The sequence below is a fragment of the Procambarus clarkii genome, chromosome 28, assembly GCF_040958095.1.
Source record: "Procambarus clarkii isolate CNS0578487 chromosome 28, FALCON_Pclarkii_2.0, whole genome shotgun sequence".
Classification (NCBI taxonomy): domain Eukaryota; kingdom Metazoa; phylum Arthropoda; class Malacostraca; order Decapoda; family Cambaridae; genus Procambarus; species Procambarus clarkii.
This window is the reverse complement of record NC_091177.1, coordinates 11,345,981-11,372,378: the sequence shown is the minus strand read 5'-3', so window position 1 is coordinate 11,372,378 and position 26,398 is coordinate 11,345,981. Positions and strand designations below refer to the sequence as shown.

The 26,398-nt window shown below is 39.4% G+C and overlaps 1 protein-coding gene across 7 annotated transcripts in view; it reads right to left on the bottom strand.

Moving 5' to 3' along the window:
* Nucleotides 1-1,439: 1,439 nt before the first annotated feature.
* Nucleotides 1,440-26,398, bottom strand: part of KaiR1D (Kainate-type ionotropic glutamate receptor subunit 1D) — a 239,700-nt gene continuing 214,741 nt past the window's right edge. For 2 of the 7 annotated variants that reach the window (XM_045737330.2, XM_045737334.2), the window contains 8 exons: nucleotides 25,111-25,249; nucleotides 22,484-22,621; nucleotides 17,015-17,212; nucleotides 16,169-16,401; nucleotides 12,422-12,537; nucleotides 6,535-6,690; nucleotides 2,640-2,834; nucleotides 1,440-2,115 (listed from right to left, as the gene is read on the bottom strand). In XM_045737330.2, coding sequence (XP_045593286.1) covers nucleotides 2,649-2,834; nucleotides 6,535-6,690; nucleotides 12,422-12,537; nucleotides 16,169-16,401; nucleotides 17,015-17,212; nucleotides 22,484-22,621; nucleotides 25,111-25,249 — 1,166 coding nt within the window. In that variant the 3' untranslated portion in view covers nucleotides 1,440-2,115; nucleotides 2,640-2,648. The other 5 variants (XM_045737327.2, XM_045737331.2, XM_045737329.2 and 2 more) reach the window with 4 other exon arrangements.

Here is a 26,398-nt window from a genome sequence, read left to right as displayed (position 1 = left end):
GAATCCTCCACACCAACCAGCAGGTGTCTTTAAAAATGGTAGATGATCTCACGGCCAACCCACACCGCCTATTGCCCCACATACGCTTACTGGCTAATAAGTCCCTCAGCCACGTTCCTGGGGCCAGATTCACGAAGCAGTTACGCAAGCACTTACGAACCTCAGGGGCCTGGTATCTATCCTTCTTAGTGTAGGCAATTATATATATATATATATATATATATATATATATATATATATATATATATATATATATATATATATATATATATATATATTTTGATAGTCTATCAAACTCAGTTTATCTGAATACTGGTTTCATATAAGACAAAATTTATCTGAAGAACCGGTATCACCAATGGTCGTGTATGGTGAAAAAATTAACATAGACATGGAAGGAGCAGCTTGCCCTCCCTCCCATGGCAACCATCCCTGCCAGACACCATGGCCGCCCTCCCACGGTGAAACAGCCATCCTTTCCTGACACCTGGGTCTTATATGAGCCACGCCCACGTTGATTGTGGTTGACAATTTACGTGACGTGGGCGTGAATGGTCTAATTCCTCCATGCTCTAGTGACAGCCCAAGATAAGTTGAAAGTCTTAGTTGGATACCAGTCTTGTGACTCTGGGACCCTTCTTTTAATGTGGCTTGTTCATAGTGGGTTGACAGAGCTACTGCCTCTGGCTCCTTGGCCGGTGGTTCAAGGCTCCTAGTGCCCTAGTGAATGAAATGTTGTTATCCACGTTTATTATGGCTGACAGTTTATACATACATGAATACATATTATGTATATATATATATGTATTTGTGTGTTATCTTTTTCTTTAGTTAATATATGTTTTCCTACACTATTTCCCAAAAAGTATGTGTATGATTTGCTCTTTGCATTTAAATGTCGGGCTTTTCAGGCAGAGTTGTCAAATAACTCTTAGTAATGATTGTTTCGCATATCTTATATTAATTATTAATAGATACATTCTATTCAATACATATGATATGTATTTTGTATATTTTGAAACGGAACTCACTTAACAACCTCACCAAATGTAAATTTACCGATTATTCCTCATTTAGATTATTTATAATTATGGTAAAATTCGACCGATATAAAATAAGAACAAAAGTAAGCTTCTAAATATGTCAATATCGTGATATTTATAAAATTTATCAGGATATAGTGAAAGCAATATCCTGGCTAACAGGACGCGACGAGCCTTGCTAAATAAGAAAAAAGAATTCAATAATATATATATATATATATTATATATATATATAATATATATATATATTATTATCACTAAGAATTCTAATTGACCCGGCCAGGATTCGAACCCATGCCGTCCAGGATCACCTCTAAACGTACTCAGTACTGTGACCACCACATCAATAGACGATCATTGGTGAGGTGGTCACGGTACTGTGTACGTTTAGGGGTCATCCTGGACGGCATGGGTTCGAATCTTGGCCAGGTCAATTAGAGTTCTTAGTGATCTATGGCTTACGTGTTCCTGCAGCTTTCTCACATATAAATAATATATTTGTTATTAATATTATTACTTTATTTGCCTATTTATTTCTTTATGTGTAAATATACATGAATAATATAAATGATTCTTACATTAACGTTTTCATGTACGATTAAAAAATAATTATATTTTTATACAAAAAGCCCATCCACCAGTTTTGGCACCATCTTTTTCTTGAAGTGTAAATATACTTAAAGTGTGACGAGCCAGATATTTAGAGAAGTATTCATTATCTTACGTCTTCTATAACACGGCGTGCAACTTCTGACCTGCAATATTGAATACCGACTCAAGTTCCTTGAGCTTAAAGTTGAGAACGAGCAATGTGTGTGATGGTGGTGAGGCGAGGGGACTGGTGCTGGCTTAGGGTGTTCTAGTGTCATACTGTAGATATCAGCTGGAAGGGCAAGTCAGGTGACTGCAAGCTGGACTTGTGCTGCACCTCAGGGGTGGACTCTGGCGTGGTCGGCGGTGCTGACCGTCGGGAAATACGGTCCAGAGACTGGTTGCTGCGGGCAGCCGCCAAGGGCGGCGTCGGAATTTCGTCTTGGCCGAATTTTTCGGCCGGCTTTTGGCTTGCTGGTTCCTGTTAGTAATGAAACAAAACAATGTATGGATTATTCAGCTGGATGAGGTAAATGCATAATACTAGAGCTCTAGAGCTGCGAAGAGTAATGGAAATGCAATACCACTTCGTTCAATGATCAATACAATCACAATAACTATGTATCTTCGAGACAATCTTGGAACAGTGTGTGAAATCGAACTTTATTTCGCACACTGCACTAAGTTTTTCAAATTTTTAGCAGATTGTCATATATGGTTTTTACCAAACATGACTGAAGTACCAAGTAGCTACTTACCAAGTAGCACCGCCCAACCCTTCATAACAAGCAGATAACATTCACACTCTGGTTCGTGCTGCGCTAAACTGAACAAGCAACGCCAGATAACCTGGTGATCAGTGTAGCTTGCCAAGTAGCACTAAGTAACTAAACTGATAAGAAGTTACCAGGTAACATGGAAATACTCTAGCCAGGTAAGAGATGGCTGCGATTGAACAGTTTACAGCCGTTAAGGCTGGTGCATGAAGCGAGAGGGACGACCTACCGGTAGCTGTCATGAGACTGGATCCTTGGATGAGAAGGAATACTGCGAGGTGGTGTAGGTCGAGCCGTAGGTGTTCATGGAGAGATAGGAGGGACCGTTCTCCTGCTCCGGTGGCTTCTTCCTCACTGGCTTGGAGGACGCGTCGCAGGAGAGGGCGAACTTGAGTTCCTTACTCATTTCTGTCCAAACGGAAGCCTGGGGATAGTAAATTGGTAAGTGCTTGTGGCTTGTCTGCTTAGTTTGATCATCCAGAGGGAGGAATACGGGGGCTTGTAGAGGGAGCTTGTTTTGTTTCCTTGATTCGTCTTTTTTTGGATGGGGGGAAAGGTATTCCGTCATGTGTTTCAGTCGGACAGTTATTAGGGTCTGGGAGTTGTTAGATGTATTCTGGTGTGTATATATATAACATCGATGATCTACATGTTTCGGAACGGCCACAGCGGGGTGCCTGGGACCCATGGACGGGACGAGACATCACTCATGGGATATTTTCCCGCGGTACACACACACAAGGCAAGAGGGGACGTAACGCTTACTGTGGCCGGCGTTACATTGTGAGGCAAGAGAGGATGTGCATGAAAGGTATACATCGCAATGTGTTCTCCAGACACTGATGTTTCGATTAACTTTCACAGATGAGTATCTAAAACACACACACACACACACACACACACACACACACACACACACACACAAACACACACACACATGTGTACTAATGGTGTGGTATACTCATACAGACGACATTTTATGTTGTACAAAGGCAACATAAAAGAGATAATGTGTTACAGGAACTAATACAGGTTAAGCAGAGGCGTTACATTGCTGTATGAGTTTACAATCAAAATATATCCCGGATACAAGTTTCATCACGAAATAAATGCTTAACTAAAATTATTAGGTTTAGGATTTTATGTTCTTGATTTTGTTAGCAAATAGATAGATATAAATTTGTGAGAAAGAATAGAAACGTTGCCATTTATTAGATAAAGGTAGAATAATTCAGTGAACGCCAAATTAGATGGAACCACCAAGGACATGAGTTAGGGTGACTGGAACTATCTTGCGTTCTTCTTTTGATTAAAGGCAAATTAATTAGAAGGGATGAGGTCATGAAGGAGGGAGTGAGGTCAGGAAGGTTAAGGTGGGGTGAGATCAGGTCAATGCAATTTTTATTTGTATATATATAAATGAGAAGACATCTAGATCATCATTACTGGAAACTCCGCCTTTAAAATATTGTTATGAAGATCGTGTGTTGAGGCCGGTAGCGGTCTACTCCACACAACCAGTTGTTTAAAAAGTAGTCTTGAAATTTCAGTTTGTCTCACAGTTTAACATAATACTGTTTTCTTTTCTTTCTGAATACCTTCTCTTGTAGTCTGCTTAGAAATAAAACTTCATTGAAGCTTTATAAGCCAACTTTTCATCTTACGTTTGTCTTTAATGTCTCAGTCACTATTATTTCTCTCCATAGTTGCCTCTCTCTCTCTCTCTCTCTCTCTCTCTCTCTCTCTCTCTCTCTCTCTCTCTCTCTCTCTCTCTCTCTCTCTCTCTCTCTCTCTCTCTCTCTTTCTCTCTCTCGCTCTCTACTTGCCTCTTTCTCTGTAGCTGGATCTCTAACTATAGCTGTATCTTTTTCTAAAGTTGTCTTTATATCTTTCTCACATAACTACTTTCTTTGACATTGTCTTTCAGTTCTGGCTGATAGCATCCACCCAGACTTTCTTGTTTTCATTTCATCAACCTAATGCCTCTTTTCTCTGACAATAAAATAATACTTTACAGACCTTTAAGTAGAGAAACTCAAGCTGCCCTCTCTCAGACTTATGACCTCATAATGCCCTCCTTCAGACGTGTGACTAGATATTTCCCTTATTCAGACTAGTGATCACTAAAGTGATCTCATTTCAGACTTGCAAAATTCTAGATTTTCGTGATGAACACACCTCTATGTTGCTGGTCACGATTGAATGCTCTTTTCTTACTCTAATGTTATATTTTTCAAGGGATAATGTCGACTGGTATACTTTATACAGGCAGTTCCTATTGGACATAATCATCATGAAATTTAATTAATTTTCTTGCTTCCGCAGCTTTATATATATGATGGATTTTTTCAGTTCATTTATTCAGTCTGAATTTTGTTTCAACCCTGTGTTCTGGATTTGTTACTTTGACAAATGCAAGTTAATACAACGGAGTTCTCTTTGGACTATTTGATAAAAGTTTGTTCTTCGGTTTCACGATACTGATAATTGTCTTTTAATATTTATCCTCTTTCCGACTGTTCCAGCAATATTGTGACTTGAGAAATGCTCATAAACTCCTGTAATATAAAACTTGCCTAAATTTTTATACTTTTCAGATTCCAAAGATTTATTTCTTCACTTTTATTTTAGTGCTACGGAATTTGCATTCATCTATCGTACTGTTCTCATATTATATTGGGTCGATTTTGATGCTATTTTGAGCTCCCCCTCTCACACTGTCTTGAGCACTGCTCTCACAGTATCTTGAGCACTGCTCGCACAGTATCTTGAGGACTGCTCTCACAGTATCTTGAGGACTGCTCTCACAGTATCTTGAACACTGCTCTCCCATTGTCTTGAACACTGCTCTCCCATTGTCTTGAACACTGCTCTCACACTGTCTTGAGGACTGCTCTCACACTGTTTTGACCACTACTCTCACACTGTCTTGAGTACTGCTCTCACGTCATCTTGGGCACCACTCTCTGTTGTGGAAAATGTCTCCTTTAAATTATTTGCCCTTGTCATTATACTTAATTTTACATTTCATCTTGAATCTGCAAAGTTGAAACTCTCTTCCTACTCCATCCACGTTTCCTACTGAAAGGAACTTACCAGTTGCTTACTACTGCTCCTACATGACCGGACAATTCATGAAAGCCAATTTCTTTTAGTATGTGTTTTGCTTATGTTGCATAAAGACCAATGTTTTTTTTGTATTTACTGATTAGATGGGTGAAAATTTTCCCTTTATGACACATATTGACCCATGTGATGCCTAACTTCATCCTTCTTGGTGATGTATTTGGTTGCTCAAGGGAGCTGCTTTATACTTCATCTCTATCTTTAAAGATGTTGACAGGTTTAACGAAACTTATCTCTTAGCGTCAGGCCATATAAAATTATGTCTGGCATTTCTCCACAATGGTGGCATTTCATTTCTTCTTCTGGAACCTGTATGTTCATTTTTTTCCCTGCACATGGGTATTCATGCCTGCTGAGGTGCATGAGTGCCCCTTTTCTTCTAATGTCCCCTTTAAACTAACAAATTGGTTTAATAATAGGTCTAGAGTTACTTTCTGGTCACGGTACATCTTTTGCATTGCTTTCAGGCAACTTTTTCCTGTGTTTGCTTCATATAAGCCAACACAAAATTCATGTTTGTTATACGAGGTCACGAGCTTTTGCGACCAGCAAGAATTGCCATCAGAAAAAAAGAAAAATGAAAACAGGATATCATCCCCTGTCGCCAACACACATCACCCTCATGTCAACATGTCTTCGTAAAGACCCATGTGATGCAGTTGGTTCAGTGGGACGGGACTCGAGTCATCCCGTATCAGAGCTATCGTCTGACTCTATACCGAACATCGATGTGAGGATGTGATCTCATTCATACTCCACGTGTACATCTCCACAATTTGATTTTAATCAACTCATGCGCGATTCAAATTGTATTCGTGATTGTAAACCGATTCAGACGGAGTTCAGTAGTTTAGTTATGATTCAAATCAATTAATAAAATCTCAGATCATGTATAAAATGCCGAGAAACAAGCAGCAACAGTCAAGAAATATCTCGACTGGGTCCTGGCCGGAGGCTCAAATATATCCATCAAAATTAAAACGCTTGTAAGCACTCACGTGTTCTTCAGTCGCCAGCTTTCTTGATTTCCAGACAAACTCGCAGACAGCGACGACGGAGGCGAGGCCCATACCGGCCAGGAGAACGACGAAGACGCCTCCCACGTTGTTGAGGCCGAGCTCGTTGGCCTTGGACGAGCTCTTAGACTCGTCGTCCTGTCAGCAGAACCTGACGTCAGTAGTGGGAACTTGGACAAGCACGAGCACGAGGTAATAACTGCACTCTATGGCTTCAACTCGTTTTAATTACTACTAATACCAAAAAACATTGAGTGGTTCAGTGATAAATATTCTGCAAATTAAACTAAATGAAAAATACAACAAAATTATATTACAGTAGTTTAAACTTAATATAAAATATATAATACTAATATGTACATGAAGGTTCCATAAGCCTCAAACTTGTTAAAATTATTCTTTACTACATAGAGGCCATACATGTATTTTTATAATAAAGATATCACTTCGTGAGTGAGTAATGAGGTGAGGGCGAGTCTATGAACAAGATCAAGATAGGAGAGTAAAGGTTCTGCTATAATGTCAAAGGAAAGTCAAGCAATTGATGTTATACTCAGGTTCATGCACAACCAGGAAGCCAGGATGAAGGGGGGTTCTACCACGTCACGAGGAGGGATGGACGAGAGAGAGAGAGAGAGAGAGAGAGAGAGAGAGAGAGAGAGAGAGAGAGAGAGAGAGAGAGAGAGAGAGAGAGAGAGAGAGAGAGAGAAGAGTATTCTACTTGAGTGTCATGCAACACCAACATGCTCACCGCCCTAGCATGCTCAATACGTAACATTAACTTATGTGGTTATTTATTGTATATTTATAGTATCAGAGTTTAATATTACTGAAAAGAAGGGTATGAATAAGGACGCGGACTTCCACCCAGTACACTACCGCTGTTACGGAACTGCAAGTGGAAGGAAAAACCGTGTTTACTGGCAATTCTGAGTAGGTGGAGGTGATCTTTAGGAGCCTCCCTACTGAGAGAGGTGGAGCACAAGGGGTGACCTCCAGGCACCTTCCTACTGAGAGGAATGGAGCACAATTGGTGACCCTAAAAATAGGTTCCTACAGTAGGAGGAGGAAAAGAACAAGGGCTGACACCATTACTCGCCTCCCAGCTGCACAAAATTCTCTCGTGATCTTATTTAATACGAACCAGGACACACCGGGTATTACTAGTGTAAGGAGTCATGTCTGATACGCTAGTGACAGTGTGATGAAGCCCGTTAACGCACACGGGTGACGGACAGTGTGACGCAGGAAAGGAAGACACCAGTTATTGATTAAGGAGCAGAAGATAACTGTGAGTTAAAACTAGTAGATAAAAGCATGTGATACAGGATATCATGTAAGTACTGGTTATCATGTGAATACTTATTATCATGTGAGTACTGGTTATCATATGAATACCGGTTATCATGTGAGTACTCGGTTTACTCGTGAGTACTGGACATCTTTAGTACTGGGCTAGTAACATACCTACACACATGTGGGACTAGACTATCATCATACCTACACACACCTGGTACAGGACTAGTATCATACCTTCACATCATTCAGTACCCATATATTTAATAAGTTGAACGTCTATTTTGATCGCTACTCTTAAGCATTCAATTAGACATCCAGTTCACAAAATATATATTGAACATTGAAATAATCTGAAATAACTTCATCTGTGACTTCTTTTTAACGTGGTATACTCTTTAAGAAAGTTATACATAACTGTAAGAAGCATAACAAATGCACAAACTCCAGCGATAAAATAGGAAAATGTGCAACAGTCGATTCAAAGATTACCTGAAGAACTCAAGAGATGAGTTGAAACGGAATTTCAGCAACGCAAGAAGTCGACGGACGTTAACAGACATCAATACAATATCCTCGCGAAATCAATAAAATAAACAGTAAGCAACGGTTAAAACGTGAACGATGCACTACAAAAATAAAAAAAAGCACAACATGTGTTTTGAGCGAAAAACGGATGTTTTGGAGGTAATAAGCACAATAAAGATGATAAAGGGAACAAACAGATTTTCAGATCGCAATCAAAACCAAAAGACTCATCAAAATTAGTAAAAAGTTTGTTGAATGCTAAACGGAAAAAGAACAAGTATCTTATACAGAAAAAAAAAATATGTTGTTAGTGGTTCAACTGTAATTTTTGTTTATAACGCCGAGAAATAGAATAAAGTTAAAAAATAGTAAATATCCCACATGAAAAAAATCATTTATTAAAATGTTAATAAACACGTGATTGTTAATAAAGATAATAATATGGTTTGAAGAGGTTTGGGATATGTGTTATGAGAATGGTGCTGGAGATAAGAGACTGAGCTCCAAGGATGGTGCTGGTGATAAGAGACTGAGCTCTGAGGATGGTGCTGGAGATAAGAGACTGAGCTCCAAGGATGGTGCTGGTGATAAGAGACTGAGCTCCAAGGATGGTACTGGAGATAAGAGACTGAGCTCCAAGGATGGTGCTGGTGATAAGAGAGTGAACTCTGAGGACGGTGCTGGAGATTTGATCACCACAGCAAAGGAACATTGTCCAGCTTTAACCCTCCATTGAGAGCACTTTCTGTCTGGCGGCAAAGACCAATATAGCAGCAGGAAAGTGTAAAATGACGTCGTAATCTCTAGTGATAGAGATTAAGTCGTAATCTTGACGTAACCTAATTACGACGTAAACTTTCAGCACAAGGAACTGCTGAAAGGAGTCGTCGTGAAGAGTGTACAGCAGGTGTGTGTGAGAGAGGTGAACCAAGTTCTTGTGGAGTTGTGAATGGTGCCAGCAGGTGTGTGAGAACTGTTTTAATGAAAGGGACAAGTGGCAGGTTTGCAAAGTCAAGTGATCATTATTGCACAAGCAGGTGAAACGAATTCATAAAGTGGATACAGTAAATTCTTGCAGTACTTGCAGATATTTGGTTAAAATAAATTACGTTTGGTTAATATTACAAGCGAAGTGAGAGAACGTACATTAACCAAGTACGTTAAATATTTGCGTGTGTCTGTGTGTGCGTGTTTATTATTTATATTTACTATTTGTACCGTAAGGACTGAGCTTATTAGCTCTTGGACTCCGCCTTTTTACCCGTCGGTTGTCTAATGTACTGACTCCCGACCTATTTCCTTTATCATATCTCCTACACACACACACACACACACACACACACACATACACACACACACACACACACACACACACACACACACACACACACACACACACACACACACACACACCTGTCTAACTCCCAGATACCTATTTACTGCTAAGTGATCAGAGGCATCAAATGATAGAAATTGTGCACATTTCTTTCTGCCTCGGGTGGGAATCGAACCCGGGCCCTTAGGACTACGATTCCCGAGCACTGTGTATTCACCTAGTTGTGCTTGCGGGGATTGAGCTCTGCTCTTTCGGCCCGCCTCTCAACTCTCAATCAATCAACTGTTACTAGCTACTAACTAATTTCCCCCCCCCCCACGCACACATACCCAAGAAGCAGCCCGTTGCAGCTATCTAACTCCCAGGTACCTATTTACTGATAGGTAACAGGTGCATCAGGGTAAAGGAAAATCTGCCCATTTGTTTTATCCCGCTGTGACGGGAATCGAACTCCGGTCCCTAGGTCCACGAGTGTAGAGCGCTGTCCTCTCAGCCACCAGCCCCCCGTGTACGTTTTGTGTGTATGTATTGGCGAGTGTTTGAATGCTTGCGCATCAGGAAAACCTTTTAACTTTTCTAATATTTTAAATTTTTTACTTCTCGAGCAAATCACCTTAATTTCGTTTGTTTTCAATTTTATTTTGCGTTTAAATAATATGATTTCCTTAAACATCCAGGAGTTTTTTTTACATTAAAAACAACAAATCTCAAATATTTTCTACTAGCTCTGAGGAGTTGAGGATGTATGAGGTCAATAGAGAATTAAGAAAAGGTGTGTTCTCAAATGGCAGTGTTGTTGAGCATGCAAAGCTTTGCTAAGATTAGTAACTGTCATATTATATATATATATATATATATATATATATATATATATATATATATATATATATATATATATATATATATATATATATATGTTGTACCTAATAGCCAGAACGCACTTCTCGGCCTACTATGCAAGACCTGATTTGTCTAATAGACCGAGTGATTTTCTTTAAGAAAAGACTTTAAGAGGTTTGGTTAAGATAGATTAGGTTAGGTTAAGTAGGGTAGGTTAGGTTCAGTCATATATCTACATTAGTTCTAACTCAAATTTAAACAAATTAACTCATACATAATGAAATGGACAGCTTTATAATTTCATAAGAAAAAATAGAAAAATAGATAAATTCAAGAAAACTTGGTTTATTAGGCAAATCGGGCCTTGCATAGTAGGCCGAGTACTGCATTCTGGCTACTAGGTACAGCATATATATATATATATATATATATATATATATATATATATATATATATATATATATATATATATATATATATATATATATATATATTCATTACTAAAACCTGATAATTATGAATAGCTTTGAGTTCTTCATCAATATGTTTTGTTGTAATATCCTCATTCTTATTATATTCTGCCAATTCATCTTAGATTAAATTTCATAGGTGATAATTGTGACCCAAAAAAATAGTGAATTACGTAAATATTATCTGAGATTTTTTCCTAGGCGGCTGTAGGTTGTGCTTGACACGAGAAGTGCAGTAGTGAGAGTTGCTCAATATTAGTATCAGTTTGTTAGGGAGGCGTTTAACTTATGGCTGGATTATATACATTGAAGGTGGGTACGTTTATTTTTCTTCCTTCTGGGTGGATATTTAAAGTGAGCTTAGTCTTTGAAATGAAGATAAAAATATAAACATTGTTGAGGAGTAATTTAAATGATGCTGAGCCAGACATGGATCCCATTGAAAGTCAGCAAGAAATACATGTGCAAAGGCGTTTGTTATATTAAATCTCATTCAATGTCTAAACTCACAGGATAAGTGAAAGGTTAAGAAAAAATTTGGTGGCGGTGTTAGGATACTTATTGATCACTAGCAATGGTGGGAGAAGTTTACTGGTGTTAGCAGTAAATGTTAGTACAACACCAAAAGAGGTTCCTCTTACTTTACACCGCCCCCCTCCCCTTTTGTGCTTCCACCAGCGCGTCCTGAGAGCCTGGAGTTTTCCTCCCTCTTGCAAGCTCAGGATAGCCCCGGTGATGGCGTTCGTGAAGGGTGACCCTGTATAAGGAACTGATCTATAAAAAAAATATTATTGGGAGCGGCAATTCCCATATTACACGGCGAGGCCTGTGGATGAATGAAAATAATCAGTGTCAAGACTAAATCCAAGCAGGTAAGGAAGACAGGTGCAGTGAACATTTTTTTTTGGTGAAATGCTATAAAGTTGCAGGAGATTAGGACTATGGAGATTCCTTCTAGACGAGATCACAGGACTCTAGCACAAGCTCGGGGATGCCAACTCTCAGGAAACAGGAAGCCATGACACCTTGTTGTATGAAACGTGTCATCTGTCTGAAGACTGGAGGCCACAACAGGTTAAGAACACAAATCAAAACAGTAAATTTGACCGTAGGTTCTCATGCAAGCAAGCAACTGGGAATGTTTGGAATATTGGAAACAAACACAAAGAGATTCATCACAGAAAAATATGAGCAAAATAATTGGCAGCAAAAAAGGGGATCAAAATAATTCCCATATCGAAGATGTGTATGACTTATGTATCTACAAATAACCAGGAGAGCAGTTTGTCAGCCTAAAAAATCATGATGAGTTTGATGAAGATGAGCAAGTGGGTGAGGAGCAAGGGTATGGGGGCGTGGGCATGGGAGCCTGTGGGCATGGGAGCCCCATGGATGTTACCTGGCAGGTGCCCCCGCCCCTCTTCTCCTTCCACCACTTGCGCTTCAGGGCGTGCAGTCTGCCCATCTCCTGCAGCTTCAGGACGGCTGAGTTGAGCAACGTGCGGTAGGGCGAGCCTGGTGGGGTGTGTGTGTGGCGGAACTTTCAGCATTGGCGTATTGCCCATAATGATTACACACACAAGTTAAAGAGAAATGGTTAAAGTCTCCGTAGCCGCACGCTGCATGGGTAAATGGGTCCCCCTCCTTATTGTGGCTACTGTAAGGTTAATGACAAAACTGTACACCTGCTAATGTTTACCTGGATACACATTTTCATTTGCAAATGTACAATGAAAAGTAAGCAATTGCGTGCCAGTTACTCCTTCTGAATATAAAAGATTTAGTGATATAAATATTCTCCAATTAGTTTGGTCAGCATGCAGTATTTGAGCATATATAAACATACCAATATATATAAATGTAAAACTTAACTTAAATATATACATTATTTACCTTAAGTTTTGCATTTATTATGTAGCAAGAGAAATGATAATCTATGCTCTCAAAATGAGGAGCGATTTATATCGCAGATATTACACGAAAATAGTTACACAAGTATTTACCATTGGTTCATTACATATCGATAATGAAGAAATACGCAGCAAAGCTTATTGGCCTTTACAAGGCAACTCTGATTTATATCAAACGACTCTGATGATCTTATCAACCCGTCCTCTCGAATAGTATTTTGACCTATAAATCCCCAACGGCCAAAATTTTTTTTTTTATTATAAATCATAGCGGCGCGCAAAATTGACGGGTAGTTTGATGCTAGGTGAGGTTGATGTTAGGTTGTACAGGAGGCCTGGTCGACGACCGGGCCGCGGGGACGCTAAGCCCCGGAAGCACCTCAAGGTAAGGTAAGGGGCATTTTATTACATTTTTGTTACGTAAGAAAGAATGACCTACAATTAAAACTATGCTTGAAATTTTCCTATTAGTTCATTTCTGTAATGTTATACGGCTGCCTATTTGTCTGAATCCTAATTTTCTTAAAATTCAGTCTAATATTTAGTCCTCTAACTTGGGTTGATGTTCCAAGAATCACGTCCCGTCTTTCTCTACGAATTTAATTAGAATGTAAATTTACCAATCTAATTGTAGTTTCATGTTATGTGAAGAACTTTATGCTCAGGATTAGCTATCATGGTTCTCTTCTTACTCTCAAGATAATTGACGTTCATTGCATTGACCGAGGTTCAAAGATGTACTGTTATGGAAGTCGGGTTTCACAGGCGACATAAAGTTGATGGGTAACATTAGACATAAATTACATTCTATAGAAAGGTCCCGATTATTCAAGTGAAGTAAACAAATTGACAAAACTATGTTACAAGGTGAATATTAATAGGTTGCTAAATATATATGATCGAAATGATGACACTGGTATATATAGATTCAGAAACAACCTGGGTAAAATAAAATTTAGAAAAAAGGTTGTTTATTAATATATAAAAAAAGGATGCCAGGTAACATAATAGACGGGGTCGCTGGATTCTATCAAGGGTAGTTTTGAAGCATTTGTAAATGGTTGTGACTGGATATAAATAGGAACTGACTCACATAGGCCGCAAGGTTCGCCACAATATCCTTTATTCATATTTTAATAATGCCTTAAATGATTATTCTCTCTCATTTTATTAGCATAGAATGTCTTATCTCCTTATGATGCATTATCAAAGGTGAAATGTTGATATATATTACACATAAAAGTTTATATATATATATATATATATATATATATATATATATATATATATATATATATATATATATATATATATATATATAGCGTGTGTGTGTTTGTGTAAATCACGAAAATTACCATGTGATGAACAGTGTAACAGTGTCAGACCAAGAAGGAAGGATTAAGACAGGAATTTTCTTAAGTACTTTCGTATTTAATAATACATCTCCAGAAGGATGGATTTACAAGTCCTACAGTAGGTGGGATATACAGACAAGAAAAAAGTAAAGTGGAGCACAATGTCATTATTGAGATTAAGGGATATTAATAAGGTATTAGTAAAATAAATGTGCATCACTGATCCTATTCAAATCTCCCTCTAACTGATCAATCAAAACGGATCTAAATTATACAAACCACTGCTAATGTTCAAATTACATGATTTTGTAATATGTATTAAAGCAGATTCAATTAAGTTCCTATTGAAAATCCTTTTACAATTCTTTACTGAATTGATGAGATGATGAATCAACTTGGTGAGACCTTTCTCATCATGTGTTAATTTCTATGTGATCAAATCACACACACACACACACTATATATATATATATATATATATATATATATATATATATATATATATATATATATATATATATATATATATATATATATATATATATATATAAGTATATTTTGGTAGCAGTCTTTCTTGTAAACATATGTTGTTGAATATTATCGAAAAGGTGATGTTAATGATTCTAACAGAATCTCCTCAATATTTCTTACATTCTTCTTCACTGTCAAGGGAAGTTAAGAAATTAACTCTTCAAAGTTCATTTTCACACCTAATTGTGGTCTGACGCCTAGGGGTGCGTTTCGCATGGTACTCCTTACATTCTCAAAGACATGTTTACTGCGTTTAGCACCGGATTATATTCTCTTTTCATATAATGTATTGGGATGTTGGGACAAACATGTGTTTGTCACAAAGGATTAGATTCGGAGAAAATCTGAGAAAAAAAAGCTCAAACTAAGTCGTCTGAACGGTTATTAAATAATGTGGATGGTTTGGGAAGCTATTTGTATGTGAACTTAATTTGCAATACACGGCCAGGTCACTGTCTATATCTTTATGGTTTAGTTCTTAAAAAACGAACTGTTCTTTGGAGGTCATATAGTTTATTTGTGTTTTATATTATCTCCATACATATATTTGCATGTCTATTTTCTGGGATCGTCTATCTACCATTTGTTGACCTAATAACATGGAATCAAACATGAATGTTATTCAATACAGGGAAGTTTAAATGCAAATCTAAACCATGGGATTCAAACACAGATTTTGAATCAGAGATTCAGTCATTAATACCATCTTAGGGTTGTAATTCTCTGTTCTGTTCATTGTCATTTTCTTATTGTCTTAATTTACGGAAATTTAGTTCAAATTGTATAGTGTTTAAATTTTGAAATAGCTTGTTCAATATAAACTATTGTAACTTTGACACTAAGCAATGTTTGTTTGCTTAATTACTTTTACCTGTTTTTATATCAGCGATGAAATATATATACTTTCGAAACGGCATGAAGATTTTTTTTAATTTACGTATGCTTGTAACAGTAACTAGCCAATTTATTGTGGCTGTATTAGTAACCGAATTTGATATTGGGTTAAATTAATGTAAAATCTATCTGGATTGTATTTCTTAATCAATGCCAAATAAATTTGTACATATACTAAATAATTTGGATTATATTCAGTAAAGTTGAAGAATTTGTGCAGTAGCTTCAAGCATGCAGACCAATGCTGTCCTTTGCCTAAAGGCCGTAGAAGTTATGTAGGCGAGAACAGCAAATAAGCGTAAGAAGATCAAATCTACCAGGTGCGTAAAAGGTATAAAATAACATATATGCATAAACCAAATTATATACATGTTTTGACTTGAGTTTATAGTAAAATGACGGAAATATGTTCGGTTGGGTTTTTAGTATAATGTTGAATCCCATGTTGGGTCTTACCTGGGGGTAACGCAATACCATAGCTTTTGGAGTCGAGCGGCCCTCCGACCTGGGTGAGGTCGCAGTATCTCTCCGTGATGTACTCTATGCTGGAGGACTCCATCATGAACGCGTACTGCCCGTCACCCTTCAGCACCCTCTTCACACCCTCTTCGTTTGACTTGGTGTACACAGAGGGATTCTGAGACTCCATGAAACTAAACATCCGCTGGTAAGTTGGCATTTTGGAGGTGCTGAAAAAAACACATAACAAGACATATAACAGCTCGTCAGTGTTAATCGATTCTAAGTCAAGTCAGTCCAAGATTTTAACATTCATGCTCAATTATCCTGGGTCCTAATCGCCCATTCAACTTCAAAGACAGCGAATTACATTGCTATATTGCTACTCAGTGGAATCTGGATCTCAGGCTGACCCTACCTGAAGGTAGTGAAAGATATGTGTCCTCAGTCAGGTTTCAAATGGTCTACGACAGTTAAGTATATGCTGGCCCTCTCAACGATTTAGGTTATAGGGCGCTAAATAAATCTCAGCTGAACGACATGAATTCATTTTCCTGCCATTTACATTGGAGCATGCCATTTTTAATTAACTTAATAAATCAACGTTAATTCAACTATAAATCATAATTAATTCAACCTTAAAATAATGATATGAAATCAACTTTTAATTCAACCTTAAATCAACGTTAATTCAACCTCAAATTAAATCACATGTGATTAATTACATGCACACCAACAAGAACGAATAGTTGAACAAAAAAGAATCACCCAAGAGTTCGCAAACAACAAATTCTCATTCACTTCCCACAAGCAGAGAGCTAAACTGAATGATGATGTCTTTACGCGAAAAAGTTCCAGGTGGAGCCGCCGTAGTAGGAACCATACTTGATCTTGGTCTGTTTGGCCAGGTCTTCGGCCGACTCGATGGGCGACTCCATCCGCTCGACGGTGAGGAAGGCGGCCAAGTTGGCGGTGTAGGAGGAGATCATTATCAGAGTGAAGAACCACCAGATGCCCGCCACAATCCGGGTGGACACCGCCCTGGAGGAAGGTTGGAGGCGAGGGAGGGAAGGTGAGAGACAGGGTGGAGAGAAGGTGAGAGACAGGGTGGAGAGAAGGTGAGAGACAGGGCGGAGGAAAGAGAAGGTAGGAGAGAAACAGGGTGGAGGGACGGAGGGAGGGTGGGAGAGAGAGAGAGAAGGATATGCAAAGGTAACCGGTGAGTGTAGTAATGAAAGGATATTGTAGGAATTAGGGCAAGAGATGAAGGAACGTAGAAAAAAAGCAATGAGAAATTGATTAGGAATTATTCATATTTTACCGACATATATATTATTCATATATACATACAGATACATATATATACATATTTCTAAGAATTTTAATTTTGGTAATATAAAATATGAAACAAACCAAAATTAAATGAAAATTTATACTTTCCATTTAATCCTGAAGGGCTTTTAGACGCAGAGAAAAATACGCTATTGGAAATGAACTAGTAAAGGTGGACAAAACTAGATAACACTTATCTAAGACAAGAGAAGTGCACTGGCATGCACTCGACGATCTAACACAGCAAAATCCTACACCACCACACACTACCACTTACAACACTAAGTGGACCTCCACCAGCCCGCCCCTCACCCTCGTCACTTTGCATTCCTCTCCCCCGCCCATTACCACTTTACGCCGCATGTTATACCTATTTACAGATTTTCTTAACTTTAGTTAATATTATTTAGATTTAAGGAATGCGAATGGTATTTATATCCTACGAATTTTAATCACAAGTGTCTGTAACACGTATGAAGACAATTACAACCTTCCCCTTCTCCCCCCAAGGCCCAGGCATTTATTGTTGTGGAATATTAACGGACGTGTCCCCGGACATCTTCTACAAATCTCTTCTTGAACTGATGGTGAAGAGCTGCAAGACCTTGAGGGGGACTAGCTGGCGTTCAAGTTCGGTCATCTCAACCCCTCTATAATTTCCCTGCCTGGGGTTGACTTGGAGAACGAGCTAACGTAACGTAGTGGGAGTGAGGAGCTGCCAGGAGAGTTAACTCGGAGGGCTGAGCACACACTTGGGGCCCGGGATGCGCGAGCAACAAGCAGGCAAGCAGGCGAGGAACCCAGGTTCCTGCTGATGGAAGAACTGATTATTAGGGAAAGGCTTTTGCTGGGGAGGGAGACACGTCTGCTGGGGATGTAGAGAGGGAGGGCCAGAGGCTGCTGGAGGGGAGGGAGGGGGGTGAACGTCGTGCTGCTGCTGCTGCTGCTGCTGGGAGCGCAGTTGCTCAGCAGCAAGAGTTGTGTGCTCGAGGTGATGATACACAGGTAAGGCCTATGACAGGGAGGGAACAGGGAAAGGCGTTATTTTTATTGTCCATGTCTCAGTAGAGATGAGTGGGGCAGGACACAAATTCATCAACAAAACACCGCAGAGGAAGACGCAAAATATTCGGTCAGTAACACAAGAGCTTTTTTCCTTACTTTTCCTTCTTCGTAGTACAATTCTTTATTTTAATATATTTTATCTGAATAAATGTGTTTCTCATTTATTTGTTGCCTTTTCAACACATAGCATACATAAGAGAAGCCTTTTAACAACGCTAAATAGCAGTATTATTTACATTAGCGAGTTCACCGATTACAAAGTTCTTAAACATTACAGAAACCTGGAACGATGTATAAGTATTTAATTCGTCAAGAAATATTACTTATAAATATTGAACGTAATTTATTGAGATGAATTTATTCGTTAACCAAAGTAATGAACGATCCAGTAGAGACTAATTGCTCATCGCCTCGCATTTATAAGGAACAATTTTGTTTTTCAGTTATAAAAATAATTAATGTCAATGTATGTTCAGAGCAAGGAGGTGACTTAAGGTCTCACTAGTTAGGGCAGGCATGTCGTAGACTCCACTACTCCCTCTGCTAGCGTCTAGTGCCCGCTACAGCAAACCGTAAAATGAACTAATTCATTCGTAAAGGTAAAATAAAAAAAATATCTTTCTAGGTTAGCCACAAGCCCTGTGTCCGAAAGGTTGCGTGAGGCTTACTTGGGCTGCTGCTCTGTGCCTTGCTGTAGTAGGCTGCCCATTGTAAACCAGAGCGAATTGAAGAGATTATATTGATTTTCCATAGTTTTCGCTCCCTCTTCTCTGCATGGAAAGGATGTGATCCATTCATAGGGACTTAACCTGTGGAGTAAGGGCACAGAATCGGACAAGTGGCTTACGACACCAAACACGGGGAGGGAGACACAAGAGGAAAGATGCTCCAATCTCTTGTAGCTGCAATAGCAGTGTGTGTGATGAATTCAGTTGACTTTTGTAAAATGTGCATTGGATTTTGTAATTATTGACGAAATATATTTCTGTATATTCTTCAGTGACAATGTTGTTGCAGGAAAATCTTTCCTCTATGACGTTAGCATTCAGGAGAGGATAGAGAAAGCGAAAGCAAGCGGCTCGAACGCCAGCCAGACAGGCCACCGACAGTTTCCATTGTTCCAGAAACTAGACTGAAGACTTTTCTGAAGCAGTGATGGAGGGAGACTCAGCAATCCTCTCTACACACTTAATCTGCGAGGCACTGGAAGGACCAAGCATAGTATTCTTTTGCGTGCGTGCGTGTGTGTGTGTGTGTGTGTGTGTGTGTGTGTGTGTGTGTGTGTGTGTGTGTGTGTGTGTGTGTGTGTGTGTGTGTGTGTGCGTGCGTGCATGTGTGCTGTTCGTGTGAGTCTTTGTGTGTGTCCGTGTGTGTTTGTCTCTTTTTGTATTCACCTAGATGTGCTTGTGGGGGTTGAGCTCTGGCTCCTTGGTCCCGCCTCTCAACTGTCAATCAACTGGTGTACAGATTCCTGAGCCTACTGGGCTCTATCATATCTACACTTGAAACTGTGTATGGAGTCAGCCTCCACCACATCAGTGCTTAATGCATTCCCTCTGTTAACTACTCTGACACTGAAAAAGTTCTTTCTAACGTCCCTGTGGCTCATTTGGGTACTTAGTTTCCACCTGTGTCCCCTTGTTCGCGTACCACCCGTGTTAAACAGTTTATCTTTATCTACCCCTGTCAATTCCTCTGAGAATATTGTAGGTAGTGATCATGTCTCCCCTTACTCTTCTGTCTTCTAGTGTCGTGAGGTGCATTTCTCGCAGCCTTTCTTCGTAACTCATGCCTCTTAGTTCTGGGACTAGCCTAGTGGCATATCTCTGATCTTTTTCAAGCTTTGCCTTGTGCTTGACAAGGTACGGGCTCCATGCTGGGGCCGCATACTCCAGGATTGGTCTTACATATGTGGAATACAAGGTTCCTAATGATTCCTTACACAGATTCCTGAAGGCAGTTCTGATGTTAACCAGCCTCGCATACGCCGCAGATGTTATTCTTTTGATCTGCGCTTCAGGAGATAGGGTTGGTGTGATATCAACTGAAGTGTGTACTCACCTAGTTGTGTTTGCGGGGGTTGAGCTCTGGCTCTTTGTGTGTGTGTGTGTGTGTGTGTGTGTGTGTGTGTGTGTGTGTGTGTGTGTGTGTGTGTGTGTGTGTGTGTGTGTGTGTGTGCGTGTGTGTGTGCGAAACATTTAATGGATCGTGATAACCAAAGCAGGTCACTGATAAATAAAAATTTAATAATATATAATTTGTTTTGATTCCTGAAGTATAAACATATTTGTTATTGCAAACTACAGTTGGTAGAAATTAAAAATTATATAAGGTATTGGAACCTATATGATGTTATTTTGTTATATTTCACTGGACCGTTAAAATATTACTCACAACGAATAATATTGATGAATAATATTCTTTACTCATACATGAGTCCTTTTAACAAAGACTATAATATAGTTTTGGATTATCAAAGAATAAGTTTGCATTAGAAACTTCAGCATAGTGGTCAAAGGAGATTTTTGCACAATGATGTCACTTTAACGCGATCTATCAACGAGAAGACCGGTAACATCAATGAGGAAGATTCGAACCCGCACTCTTCGTACTCCCAAGCTCACGCCCTAAACCACTACACCACGACATGGTAAAAGGAATGCAACCTGGGATTCAACTGAATCCTCTAGGGATCCTGAGGCTTTCACTGAAGCCTTATCACAGGTTTCACTCCTTGCCCCCATATACTCTGGCTGTAGTCAAGGAGTTCTACCTTCATCGCTTTTCTTCAAATACTCAAATCTTGCCAATTTTCTCAACGTCTGGGCTCTCAGCAGCACACGAATTACTTACGGCTATTCGACCATTACCTGAGGATGTCCCCACAAAAATAGGAAGAGTGAAGATATTTTATTTCGACCACTTATGTAGATAAATTATTGGCTTACTATATTCACCTTTTCATGATCTCGGCTCTCAGTAAGGGTGCCAATTCATGGCGTTGGGGCCACACATATTAACCAGGCACCTTGTTATTAAGTCAATGACGAAAACAAAAAGAGAAAGGGTTAATCGTCCTGTTTTGACTGGATAACTTTAAACTTGACTATTCTTACCTTTACTAGTCGGTGTAGATAAGAATAAACTATAAAAGTAAGTTTAAGGTGAGTTGAAAATAAAGCCGGCTAAGTTGCCTATTACGATAGCTTCCGGCAGCACGACATTCCAAGACAACCCAAGTTATCAAACATCTCTAATGCAAATGGCGAGTTCAAAGCTTTTTATAAAAATATTCAGCAGTTATAAATCCCCCCAGACGCTTCCTTAAGGAGACAGATGCTTCTTGAAATATATAAATCTTTCTCTTGCTAGACCACATACGTATTTAAAGCAGTATCTCGCCTTTATCTCAGATCCTTGGAGAGAAATACAACGAGCACAAAAAAACTGAATGTTTAATACTCTAATTACTTTCTAATTTGCTAATGTCGTTTTTAGTGTTGTCTGGCTGGCATTCAAAAGGTTTACAGAGATTCATCTTAAAATAACTGGAAATAAATTAATAAAGAGTTATTTTGTTATATGTATAGGAGGAGGAGCAAGGAAGGGTGACATTCAAAGCTTAGAATTGGCGGCTGTCACGCTTAATGCTCGCTGACATTGAACTGGTACTGAATGTCGATACAAAGCTTTAGCTTACTTATTATTATTATTAATGTCTTTTAAAACAAAGCGATCTTACGTTCCAGCTGGCGAGCATTACTGACGAGTCCCAATATGACAGAAAGAAAAGGGTACATGACAAGCAATCCAACATCAAGATCATCATAAGTCATCCTCCCGGTAGGAATAAAACAATCATTATCATTTCTAGCATACATTTGATCATTCTCTTCTCCCCTGTCTCATTCTTACTTCGGCAAGAGATCTCCTCCCTGCTGCATCAGAGAACCAATGCAGAACCAGAGGCAGTTGAGGAGGGAAAATTCATTGTCCAGTTTATCCGGGGACTGGTCGCAGGGGTGGGGGTTGGACCACTCGTAGGGGGAGAACCTGTGTGTGCACGCCAGGAGGCTAACTGTCTGGTGGCCCTCAGCCTTACAGTCGTCTGGTGGCCTCAGCCTTACAGTCGTCTGGTGGCCTCAGCCTTACAGTCGTCTGGTGGCCTCAGCCTTACAGTCGTCTGGTGGCCGCAGCCTTACAGTCGTCTGGTGGCCTCAGCCTTACAGTCGTCTGGTGGCCTCAGCCTTACAGTCGTCTGGTGGCCGCAGCCTTACAGTCGTCTGGTGGCCTCAGCCTTACAGTCGTCTGGTGGCCTCTGCCTTACAGTCGTCTGGTGGCCGCAGCCTTACAGTCGTCTGGTGGCCGCAGCCTTACAGTCGTCTGGTGGCCGCAGCCTTACAGTCGTCTGGTGGCCGCAGCCTTACAGTCGTCTGGTGGCCGCAGCCTCACAGTAATCAAAAGGTTCTTACAAAGTTTTATCTACGTTGTTATATATGACCTACCAAGGCTTATATCACCAACCACAGACTATCCAAAAAGGTTCTTACAAAGTCTTATCTACGTTGTCATATATGACCTACAAGGCTTATACCACCAACCACAGACTATCCAATAAGGCCTATCCCAACAACCCTAAACTTAATTCCCACCAAACGTTAACTTAGAACCCTTGATTACCTAACAAGAGTTTGCCAGCTGTCGTAGGTTACCTACTATTTAGTAGACGGCTTATTTTACTCAGTGTTTGCAACTCGGATTGTGCAACATGATCTACCTACCATTGCTGATCTGATTTGTCTCAGCTTACCTACCGGGCTCTATTTAATAGTCAAAGCCTACCAACAAAGCTTTATTTCATTAGTGTCATTCATTGTATCAAACTCTATCTTAGAAATCTCTGCATACCTGCAAAGATTAATCTTTGTGATGGCCTATCTACCAAGCCTTTTCTCGTAAGCCTTAAACTACTAAGTAAACATTGTTTATGTAATCTGAGCCAACTTATCAAGAACGATATAAGTAATCCTAGAGTTATCACAATAGAACTACGCAATGATTCCCATAAAACGATTTAGAATAGTCTTAGTAAGTTCAATAGCTCGTATCAAGGGGAAATAAGACTAGTAATACTACCTATTTTAACATAACTTTGAACTAAATGATGATTCATGGCTATCTGATTCTCTGACATAACTTTAATAATGCCTGAAGTTGCAGAAGAGCTCTTGCCAAGGCAAACATTGCGTTCACATGTTATCACTAAGAATACGAATGGTTATCGAAGACTGAAATGGTTAATCACTTGGGTAATTGCATTAAAGAGGCGAGAACTTTTTAATATTAACTATCTTAAACAAGCATCGCTATAGCTAATAAAAATGCATATGATACTAAAATGCATATGATATAATATATATTTACTATTGCTTGTAAAGATGTCAACAAATATTTATCTGAAAGGGGTCCAAATAGTTTCCAGGAACTTGCATCGTTGTTATCCATTCCTTCATTTTCATCACATGTTTCTTTTATGGCTACACGCACACACTCACATAACTACACTTGCACATACTTATATCCATACACATAACACCTACTCATATACACAACAAATACACAACAAATCAAACACACATATTAACAAATATACTGACCCAGATAACCAAAAACAGACGCACAACCACACACAATGTTAATACAATGCTGACATGAGTATAGGGATGCAGGAGATCTGACAGGGCGTGCTATAAGGAATAAATAAAAACTGGATAATAAGTTCGAGGAACAAAATGGAATAAATGAGGAAGCCCAAGTATCAAGAGAAGAGCTAAATCTAGAATGGGAGAAAATTACAACCGAGAGAAACAGCACATGAAAGACAAGATTGGGCATAATCTACCAGGAGAGAGAGAGAGAGAAACATGTGGTTTGTGTTTTGACATGAGAAACTGGATGGTTGTGACATGAGATGCTGGTTGGTGGTGACATGGGTATAGGGAGTAAGCCCTCTTACTCACCTGCCCTTGCTGGTGAGTAAGAGGGCACGCGTGAGTTTCTCCCGGATAGTTTATACCACCATCATCACACATCACAATTCTTCTGTGCAAAGAAGATTCTCTCATTTTTCAAGGGATACAGAATTTCACACACTCACACACACAAACACACACACACACACAGACACAGACACGCGTGCACAAGACACACACCCAAACGCATAAGGGCACTACATGTAAGAACACATATACACTGGGGCATTCAAGTTCCCTACGGGCTCACCTTAACCCGTGGAACTTGGAATTTTCGTTCAGAATAGCTGAATCCAAAACTACCACTAACTACTGTACCATTGTACAACCCTTGAACGTTCAAACAGTTTACCAAACACGCAAACCCCAGATTTGCAAACATATACTTGCATACACACTTCCAAACATACAAAGTCAAAATTAAGTACTAAAACCCAAACACACACACACACACAACACAACACCCCGACGTTCAAAAGAATTAACATTTGTCAAAACGAGTTTTCTGACCTTGCCAGCACGAAGAGGAGAAGGGAGACGCCAAGGTAAGCCGTGGCCATATAGAGCCACACGTCCAGTGAGAGAGGTGAGAGGAAGCTGAACAGGTTTGGAGGCTTCTTGGTGGGTTTCCGGTAGAGGATGGTGATGCCTGTCGTAGAAAAACAAGTGGTCAACATTTAATGTCAATCCTGACTGATGACAGACACACACACTGGGTGTTACTCCTCCCAATGCTTAGAAGTGAGAATAATGCAAGCGACGAGTCAGAATAACGTGGTTGAAGTATGTTGACCAATCCACACACTAGAAAATGAAGGGACGACGCCGTTTCGGTCCGTCCTGGACCATTTTCAAATCGATTGTACACATTGAGAATGGTCCAGGATGGACCGAAACGTCGTCGTCCCTTCATTTTCTAGTGTGTGGATTGGTCAACAAGTGAGAATAATGTAAGGAATTGAAGCTCACAAGTTGAATCTCTTTTCGTATAGGTTATCTTGTATTCTGAAATCAAATGGAAGCTTGCAAATAACAAATATAATTAATTTATTAATATTAGCAATGTTCCTGCTCCATAATACGGTGGTAATTAATTAATTAATTAACAACTGTTAAATAACTTCTCAGTGATCGATTTTATGAATTTTGGTGTTAAATTATAAAATTAAAAAGGTTAAACGTGGCATGTAATTATGGTAATTATATTCATGGATGATGTGTCAAGCTTTTTCGACACACGTATTGTTTATAAAGTGAATATACAGCTGCCTCGGATAGGTCGACGGGCTTTATTAAGTTTCCTCAACATCTATGTTTTCAATAGAACTGCGTTATGTGGAGAAGAAAACAAATAATGAAAGGTCTTACACATTATTTGGGATACCAGGCAGTATCCGGGTCTCTCTCTCTCTCTCTCTGTCTCTCAACATCCCTATCTTTCTCTCTTTCCTTCTCTCTTTTTTTCTCTCTTTTTTTCTCTCTTTCTCCCCCTCTCTCTCTCTTCTTCCCTCCCTCCCTTCATCCAATTCCCTCTGCCTCTCTCTCTCTCTCTCTCCCTCCCTCCTGTTCTCTCTGCCTCTCTCCCTACCTCCCTCTCTCTCTCTTTCACCCGTTGTCGTCTCTTTCTTCGTTCTCTGCCGACTTCCCTTACAACTTTTTATTTTCTATTCCCAAGTCTCCCCTCACTGTAATTAATCACCGTTCACTGCACGCTCATTTCCCCTTTTTTCTGCCAACATCGTCTCCCCTCTGTACACTTTCTGTTACATTTATTTCCTTCTATGCACACACCCTTCTT